The following is a 9476-nucleotide window of genomic DNA, read 5'->3' as shown; positions in this document are numbered from 1 at the left end:
TGAAAGATGAACTCCCCAGGTCAGTAGGTGCCCAATATGCTACTGGAGAAGAGTGGAGAAATAGCTCCAGAAAGAATGAAGAGATGGAGCCAAAGCAAAAACAACACCCAGTTGTGGATGTGAGACTGGTGATGGAAGTAAAGTCCAATGCTGTAAAGAACTATATTGCATAGGAACCTGGAATGTTAAGTCCATGAATCAAGGTAAATTGGAAGTGGTCAAGCAGGAGATGGCAAGAGTGAACATCAAAATTTTAGGGGTCAGTGAACTAAAATGGACTGGAATGGGCACATTTAATTCAGATGACCTTTATAGGTACTACTGTGGGCAAGAATTCCTTGAAAGAAATGGAGTAGCCTTCATAGTCAACAAGAGTCTGAAATGCAGTACTTAGGTCCAATCTCAAAAATGATAGAATGATTTCTGTTCATTTCCAAGGCAAACCATTCAATATCACAGTAATCCAAGTCCATGCCCCAACCAATAATGAAGAAAAAGCTAAAGCTGAACATTCTGTGGTGACCTACAAGAACTTCTAGAACTAACACCAAAAAAAAGATGTCCTTTTCATTATAGGGGACTGGAATGCAAAAGAAGGAAGTCAAGAGATACCTGGAGTAAAAGGCATGTTTGGCCTTGGAGTACAAAATCAAGCAGGGCAAAGGCTACAGAGTTTTGCCAAGAGAATGCACTGTTCATAGCAAACACTCTCTTCCAACAACACAAGAGATGACTCTACCCACGGACATCACCAGATGGCCAACACCGAAATCAGATTGATTGCATTCTCTGCAGCCAAAGGTGGAGAAGCTCTATACAGTCAGCAAAAACAAGATCAGGAGCTGATTGTGGTTCAGATTATGAACTCCTTATTGCAAAATTCAGACTTAAATAGAAGAAAGTAGAGAAATCCACTAGGCCATTCAGGTATGGTCTAAATCAAATTCCGTATGATTATACAGTGAAAGTGACACATAGATTCAAGGGATTAGATCTGATAGACAATTAAAAGTTCTTCATAGCCTGAAGGACTATGGATGGAGGTTTGCAACATTGTACAGGAGGTTGTGATCAAAACCATCCCTCAAAAAAAGAAATGCAAAAAGGCAAAATGGTTGTCTGAGAAGGCCTTACAAATAGCTGAGAAAAGAAGAGAAGTGAAAGGCAAAGGAGAGAAGGAAAGATACTTCCATCTGAATGCAGAGTTCCAAAAATAACAAGGAGAGATGAGACAGCCTTCCTAAATGATCAATGCAGCACAAGCTGGAATCGAGAAATATCAATAACCTCAGATATGCAGATGACACCACCCTTATGGCAGAAAGTGAAGAAGAACTAAAGAGCGTCTTGATGAAAGTGAAAGAGAAGAGTGAAAAAGTTCCTAAAACTCAACATTCAGAAAACTAAGATCATGGCATCTGGTCCCATCACTTCATGGCAAATAGATGGGGAAACAGTGGAAACAGTGACAGATTTTATTTTGGGGGGGGTTCCAAAATCACTGCAGATGGTGACTGCAGCCATGAAATTAAAAGATGCTTGCTCCTTGGAAGGAAAGTTATGAATAACTTAGACAGCATATTAAAAAATAGTTACATTACTTTGCCAATAAAGGTCTGTCTAGTCGAGGTTATGGTTTTTCCAGTAGTCATTTATGGCTGTGAGAGTTGGACTATAAAGAAAGCTGAGCACTGAAGAATTGATGCTTTTGAACTGTGGTGTTGGAGAAGACTCTTGAGAGTCCCTTGGACTGCAAGGAGATCCAACCTGTCCATCCTAAAGGAAATCAGTCCTGAATATTCATTGGAAGGACTGATATTGAAGCTGAAAGTCCAATATCGGCCACCTGATGTGAAGAACTGACTCACTGGAAAAGACCCTTATTATGGGAAAGATTGAAGGCAGGAGAAGAAAGGGATGGCAGAGGATGAGAAGGTTGGATAGCATTACCAATGACTCAATGGACATGAGTTTGAGTAAACTCTGGGAGTTGGCAATGGACAGGGAGGCCTGGTGTGCTGCAGTCCATGGGGTCGCGAAGAGTTGGGCACGACTGAGCAACTGAACTGAACTGAACTGAAAATAAGAAATGACTAGGTCCTGTGTGGTCTTCTCTGGTGGCTCACTGGTAAAGAATCTGCCTGCCAATGCCCAAGATGCAGATCTGATCCCTGGGTCAGGAAGATCCCTGGAGGAGGAAATGGCAACCCATTCCAGTATTCCTGCTGGGAAATTCCATGGACAGAAGGAGCCTGGTGGGCTATAGTCTATGGGGCTGCAAACGAGTCGGACACAATGACTAAACAATACCAACAAGTCCTGTGTGGGGAAGAGAAAAGAAGAGAAAAGTTTAGTTAAGAATCTAATAAAGATTTAAGTAAATGGAAGCACAAAATATGATCCTTTATAGAAAGACTTGACATTTTCCTTTGTGAATTTCACCCCTTATTACACAGTAAGAGAATCTGAAATTTTTAAATTTTATTTAGAAAAATAAATGAGCAGGAATGCCAACAACAAGTTTGAAAAAGAAATGTGTTATTTGCACAGAAACAGGCAGACGGTCAGTGAGGCCACAGGTACAGTCTTGTGTAGCTGCTGGAGGCTCTGGAGGGACGACTAGAATTGGGCTCCATTATAAAAGAACAGCTCAAACTAAGTGCTGTTTGTACTTATTTCCTGGATGCCAAAAATGTCTTTGAAATCGTTCTCAAATTGGGTCTCTAGTTGAAGTCCCAGACTGATGAACTTACTGTCCTGAAAAAGCAAAGACAGAAATAATAATAGTCATAGACTGCTAATGAGCTTAGATACCTGATGTTTCAGTTAATCCAGAGCTTTATTTTAGACTCCCAAATGTCAAGTGAGAATTGATCCAGCTGAGAGTAGTTTATGTTCCCTGATAGCTGGATTGTTTCTCTTTATCTGTAAGATGTAGGAACAAAAATGGCACTGTATTGCAATCTAATTCTTCATCAGAAATTTGTTGATGAATTAAAAAAAATTCTAGCTATTTGATTTTGAACATAGCCCATATTCCACGTGACAGTATGAAAGTACAGAAAGGTCTAAGCTAAGTTTATAGTGTCTTCCTTTATTATTCATTCCCACCCCTTGAGATAATCCCTATTAACTTTTAGGTACAGCAGTAAGAAATGTGAATGTAAAAAGATCCAAGATTTTTAAATTTGAGAAAAGTGATTTGCTATCTTCCTTTAGAGGAGAGAGGCACAAGTTGCCTTTAAAACGTGCTTCTAGGGACATTCCTGATGGTCCAGTGGTTAAGACTTTGCTTTCCAATGCAGGGTGTGTGGGTTTGATCCCTGGTTGGGGAACTAAGATCCTAGATGCCTTGAGGCCAAAAAATCAATACACAAAACAGAAACAATATTATAACAAATTCAATAAAAACTTTAAAAATGGTCCGTGTAAAAAAACATCAAAAAATATTTGCTTCTTGCTGATGAGAGACCTGACCCCACTTCTGTATGAGCACCAAGGCCATGAGAGTTCTGTTTTCCATCCAGAAATGCTGGAAATAGGGAGATGCCCAGGTGTTGCGGGGAGGCCCCTGCACACACATTTCTGAGGGCCCGGATGCCAGAGAGCAAGTGCACAGCAGCAAACTGCTCATGGACCTAGGATGCCTCAGCAGCCAGACTCCCCAGGATGGTCTCCAGGTCTGGGATGAGTGAGGATAGAAGCCTAGGCCAATGGCAGGGACTTCTGAGGCACACACAGTACTGCCAGGTCCAATTAAAAAAAAAAAAAAAAGTACTTCCATTTCCTGTGGAAGGTACTGGGTCTGCAGTCAACTTTTGCTTGGACTTCCCAGGTGGCGCCTTGGTAAAGAATCCGTCTGCTGATGCAGGAGACACAGGAGTCTTGGGTTTGATTCCTGGGTCAGGAAGATGCCCTGGAGTAGGAAATGGCACCCCACTCCAGTATTCTTGCCTGGAAAATCCCATGGACAGAGGAGCCTGGCAGACTGCAGTCCATGGGGTCACAAAGAGTCAGACATGATTGAGCAGAGCACCAGTGTTCTTTATGGGCAAACTGAAGAAGGAACTATGGAGAAGAAGTCAACTCCGAGGTCCAAGGGTAATGCTTCCAGCGATCCCTTCTGATCTGTTATTATGTTCCCTACCATTGCCCACAGGGCTTGTAGAATACTGCCAGACTTTTTACTTAGGTGAGCTTGAGGGAAATTGTAACATTTACTTGATACAAAAACTTGAAAGGCAAAATGACTTAACTGAAGAACAGAAGCAGGAAGAGCCACTTACCCTGTAAACTATCTTGTGGTTCTGGAAAATGAGACGCATGTCCCGCATAAACTCCCACACTTGGTAGTACAAGGTCATCGTCAGCTTGTCCTTGATTTTATTTAACCACATGGGCTCCTCAAGGTTCTGAGAAGCATCTCTAGTCTGTTGACAAAAGTGCCAAATGGTAGGCATGGTTCCAAGTTTCCCTTCTATCGATTCCCACTGTTAAGGACCGAGTGCTTGTATCCCCCAAATTCATATGGTGAAATCCTCACCCCTCACTGTGATGGTCTTAGGAGGTGGGACCACTGGGACATAATTAGGTAATTGTGAGGATGGGACCCTCCAAATAGGATTAGTGCCTTTATACAAGGGATCCCAGGAACTTCTCTCTCCCTTTCCACCATATGAGGAGGACAAGATGAGAAGTGGCTGGCTGCAACCTGAAAGAAAGCCCTCACTATGGCCTGACCATGCTGACACCCTGATCTTGACCTTTCAGCCTCCAGCTACCCAATCTATGGTAGTTTGTTATAACAGCCTAAGCTTCTAAGGGCTGACTGAGCTGACTAAGACATCAATCAACAAGGCAAAGAGATTGGCGATGTGTGCCCATTGATTCATATCACAAATTTGACAAATACCAGTTTGCAGTTTTTGTTGCTGTTACTTACATAATGTGGTTCTGAGACAAAAAAGGAGCTTTTTGGAGAGCAATAGACCTTCAAGAGGAGAAACTCACATTTCTGCCAAAGATAGACAAGATTTTTAAGTGATGAGCAGTTTGGAAAGAATGAGCTCTTACATATGCTCAGATCAATGCACAACCCCCAAACCTGCAGACCTCCCAAACAAACACAGAATGGGAATTTTCTGTGGCTTATGGATTTTGGTGTCAGGTAATGTGATCAGAACACATCAAGGCACAGCAGTTTGCCTTGGGCACTCCTCCTGCTCCCTGCAAGATGGTGCTCCTTCTCTTGTGTAAACAGAAAGGAGGGGGCTTAGGTTTACATTTCAACTCACCAACTGCTCTCTAGGCAGCATCCGCTTCTGCAGGATCTCAGATTCCTGATAAATTGGCTGGCTTTCTGGGCAACATTTTTTAAGATCCTTTATCTGGCAGAAGATGCAACTCCATGGGTTCCTGAGAGGTCAAATATAAGGTCAACAAAGCCAGGTTCTCTATGACTCAACCATTGTCTCCATAGCTGCTAAAGTCCTCTGTTCAGGAGTAATTGGTAGTTTCCACCTGGACACAACTTCTCTCTGACACCCTTCTGCACTGAAGCCCCGTTTGGGCTTAACTGCCAAAAACAGCTCTCCCATCAACAGTGGTAGAAGACTGATGGTCTAAGTGAAGTACCACAGTGGGTCAGAACTCTCATTCTCCTCAAAACTTAGGGTTCCTGCCTGAGATACTGTGAGTTTGGTCATGAACTCTGCCTTTTAGAAGTAAAGAACTGGAAATTGGTATGTTAAGCACTGGAGTCTTGGGCCTTGATGATCCATCAACTCACAGTAAAAATCATTAAATCAGCCCTTCTTCTCAGCTTTGCTGAATAAGCACAGAGCATAAACCATAGGCATTTTTTTTTTCAGTCATTGCTATCTTTGTGTCTAGAATCTACACTGCAGAAACTTCTTGGAAGGGAAATCTACCAAGAGAAGGCCAGATGTTTTTCATGCGCCTCTAGATTTGTTCTCTACTTTCCTCTACAAGGTTCTCTGTCCCTGGGGAACTCTTGATAATCTGAGAGGAAGAGAGAGTGATCCAACCTAGAGATGTCATTTAGCATCTCTCCTGGGCCACCCTGGAGGTTGCTCAAGGGGGCTGTTACAGTGCCCATGGTGCAAGGGTGGCCTGACGATACAGGAGCTCCACAGAAAAGTGAATTCTTCTACCTCTGCAGAATGCCCAGCTGCAGACATTTATGCTGAATTCCTGCCAGTTCAGTTCACTTCAGTTGCTCATTGTGTCTGACTCTTTGCGACCCCATGGACTGACTGCAGCACACCAGGCCTCTGTGTCCATCACCAACTCCCAGAGTTTACTCAAACTCATGTCCATCGAGTCGGTGATGCCATCCAACCATCTCATCCTTTGTCGTGAGCTTCTCCTGCTGCCTCAATCTTTCCCAGCATCAGGGTCTTTTCCAATGAGTCAGTTCTTCACATCAGGTAGCCGAAGTATTGGAGTTTCAGCTTCAGCATCAGTCCTTCCGATGAAAATTCAGGACTGATTTCCTTTAGGATTGACTGGTTGGGTCTTCTTGCAGTCCAAGGGACTCTCAAGAGTCTTCTCCAACACCACAGTTCAAAAGCATCAATTCTTCAGTGCTCAGCTTTCTTTATAGTCCAACTCTCACATCCACACATGACCACTGGAAAAACCATAGCCTTGACTAGATGGACCTTTGTTGGCAAAGTAATGTCTCTGCTTTTGAATATGCTGTCTAGGTTGGTCATAACTTTCCTTCCAAGGAGTAAGCATCTTTTTATTTCATGGCTGCAATCACCGTCGGCAGTGATTTTGGAGCCCAAGAAAATAAAGTCTGCCACTGTTTCCCCATCTATTTGCTATGAAGTGATGGGACTGGATGCCATGATCTTAGTTTTCTGAATGTTGAGCTTTAAGCCAACGTTTTCACTCTTCTCTTTCACATTAATCAAGAGGCTCTTTAGTCCTTCACTTTCTGCCATAAGTGTGGTATCATCTGCATATCTGAGGCTATTGATATTTCTCCTGGCAATCTTGATTCCAGCTTGTGCTTCATCCAGCCTGGCATTTCACATGATGTACTCTGCATATAAATTAAATAAGCAGGGTGACAATATACAGCCTTGACATATTCCTTTTCCTATTTGGAACCAGTCTGTTGTTCCATGTCCAGTTTTAACTGTAGCTTCCTGACGTGCATACAGGTTTCTCAAGAGGCAGGTCAGGTGGTCTGGTATTCCCATCTCTTGAAGAATTTTCCACAGTTTGTTGTGATCCATACAGTCAAGGCTTTGGCATAATCAATACAACAGAAATAGACATTTTTCTGGAAGTCTCTTGCTTTTTCAATGATCCAACAGATGTTGGAAATTTGATCTCTGCTTCCTCTGCCTTTTCTAAAACCAACTTGTACATCTGGAAGTTCACGGTTCATGTGTTGTTGAAGCCTTGCTTGGAGAATTTGGAGCATTACTTCACTAGCATGTGAGATGAGTGCAAATGTGCAGTAGTTTGAGTATTCTTTGGCATTGCTTCTCTTTGCTGAATTCCTGAGGTGGCACAATCTCTGGAAGCTTCATGGGAGCGATGAGCTACATTAGACTCCTCCCATTTTGGAGGGAAAGTGCTCTATCCGCATAGGGACGGACATAATCCTGGTAGAGATTCTCCTCCTTGGCCACAGGAATTCTACTACTTCTAGAATGCCTTCTCCTTCTATGTGTTATCTCACATGTCATCACCTCTGACCATAGATACACTTTATCACAAAGGAAATGCAGCAGTGGATTCACACCCACAGAATTCAGGCATCTTATCCTGAACCCTGAGATTCAAGATCAGCTGACTTGATAAAACTGTGATGATCATCTTCTGAAGGCTCAGAACAGTCCCAGCTTTGTGATATTCCAATTTTGTTGTTGTTGTTCAGTCACTCAGTCATGTCCAACTCTTTGCGACCCCATGGACTGTTGTATGCTAGGCTCCTATGTCCATCACTATCTCCCGGAGTTTTCTCAAACTCATGTCCATTGAGTTGGTGATGCCATCCAACCATCTCTTCCTCTGTCATCCCTTTCTTCTCCTGCCTTCAATCTTTCCCAGCATCAGGGTCTTTTCCAGTGAATTGGCTCTTTGCATCAGGTGGCCAAAGTATTGGAGCCTCAGCTTCAGCATCAGTCTTTGCAATGAATATTCAGGACTGATTTCCTTTAGGATTGACTGGTTTGATCTCCTTTCAGTCCAAGGAACTCTCAGGAATCTTCTCCAGCACCACAATTCAAAAGGATCAATTCTTTGATGCTCAGTTTTCTTTATGGTTCAACTCTCACATCCGTGCATGATTACAGGCAAAATCATAATTTTGACTATATGGACCTTTGTCAGCAAAGTGATGTCTCTGCTTTTTAATATGATGTATAGGTTTGTCATAGCTTTTCTTCCAAGGAGCAAGCATCTTTTAATTTCGTGGCTGCAGTCACCATCTGCAGTGATTTTGGAGCCCAAGAAAATAAAATCTGTCACTGTTTCCACTGGGACCAGATGCCATGATCTTAGTTTTAGGAATGTTGAGTTTAAGTCACCTTTTCCACTCTCTTCTTTCCCCCTCATCAAGAGGCTCTTTAGTTTCTCTTCGATTTCTGCCATTAGAGTGGTATCATGTGCATATCTGAGGTTGTTGACATTTCTCCTAGCTATCTTGATTCCAGCTTGTGGTTTAGCCAGTCCAGCATTTTCCGTATGTATTCTGCATACAAGTTAAATAAAAAGAGTGACAATATACAACCTTGTAGGAATCCTTTCCCAATTTTAGACCAATTTTTCCATGTCCAGTTCTAACTGTTGCTTCTTGACCCGCATACAGGTTTCTCAGGAGACAGGTAAGGTGGTCCGGTATTCCCATCTCTTTGAGAATTTTCCAGTTTTTTTTTTTTTGTGATCCACACAGTCAAGGGTTTTCGTGTCATCAATGAAGCAGAAGTAAATGCTTTTTCCTGGAACTCTCTTGCTTTTCCCATGATCCAATGAATGTTGGCAACTTGATTTCTTTTTCCTCTGCCTTTTCTAAATCCAGCTTGTGCATGTGGAAGTTCTTGATTCACGTACTGCTGAAGCCTAGCTTGAAGTATTTTGAGCGTTACCTTGCTAGCATGTGAAATGAGCACAATTGTACAGTAGTTTGAATGTTCTTTGGTACTGGAATGAAAACTGACATTTTCCAGTCCTGTGGCCACTGCTGGATTTTCCAAATTTGTGGCCATGTTGAGTGCAGCAGTTTCACAGCATCGTCTTTTAGAATTTGAAATAGCTCAACTGGAATTCCATCGCCTCCACTAGCTTTGTTCATATTAATGCTTCCTAAGGCCCACTTGACTTCACACTCTAGGATGTTTGGCTTTGGTGAGTGACCAGACCATGGCGGTTATTTGGTCCATAAGATCTTTTTTGTATAGTTCTTCTGTGTATTCCTGCCACCTCTTTTTAATTTC

General features: G+C 42.5%; 1 protein-coding gene across 15 annotated transcripts in view; it reads right to left on the bottom strand.

Annotated features, from left to right (window-relative positions):
- Positions 1 to 2466: 2466 nt before the first annotated feature.
- The window catches only part of LOC102398746 (nuclear body protein SP140-like protein), a 98148-nt gene continuing 91138 nt past the window's right edge, over positions 2467 to 9476 (bottom strand). For 12 of the 15 annotated variants that reach the window (XM_044937943.2, XM_006047059.4, XM_044937942.2 and 9 more), the window contains 4 exons: positions 5295 to 5415; positions 4943 to 5014; positions 4287 to 4430; positions 2467 to 2757 (listed from right to left, as the gene is read on the bottom strand). In XM_044937943.2, the coding sequence (XP_044793878.1) occupies positions 2656 to 2757; positions 4287 to 4430; positions 4943 to 5014; positions 5295 to 5415 (439 nt within the window). In that variant the 3' untranslated portion in view covers positions 2467 to 2655. Of the gene's footprint in view, positions 2758 to 4286; positions 4431 to 4942; positions 5015 to 5294; positions 5416 to 9476 lie in introns of those variants that run through there. The other 3 variants (XM_006047058.4, XR_006548979.2, XR_006548978.2) reach the window with 3 other exon arrangements.

The sequence above is a fragment of the Bubalus bubalis genome, chromosome 2 (genome assembly GCF_019923935.1).
Source record: "Bubalus bubalis isolate 160015118507 breed Murrah chromosome 2, NDDB_SH_1, whole genome shotgun sequence".
In the NCBI taxonomy this organism is placed as follows: domain Eukaryota; kingdom Metazoa; phylum Chordata; class Mammalia; order Artiodactyla; family Bovidae; genus Bubalus; species Bubalus bubalis.
Note: the sequence above shows the minus strand (reverse complement) of the source record. Positions and strands in the feature narration are given on the sequence as shown.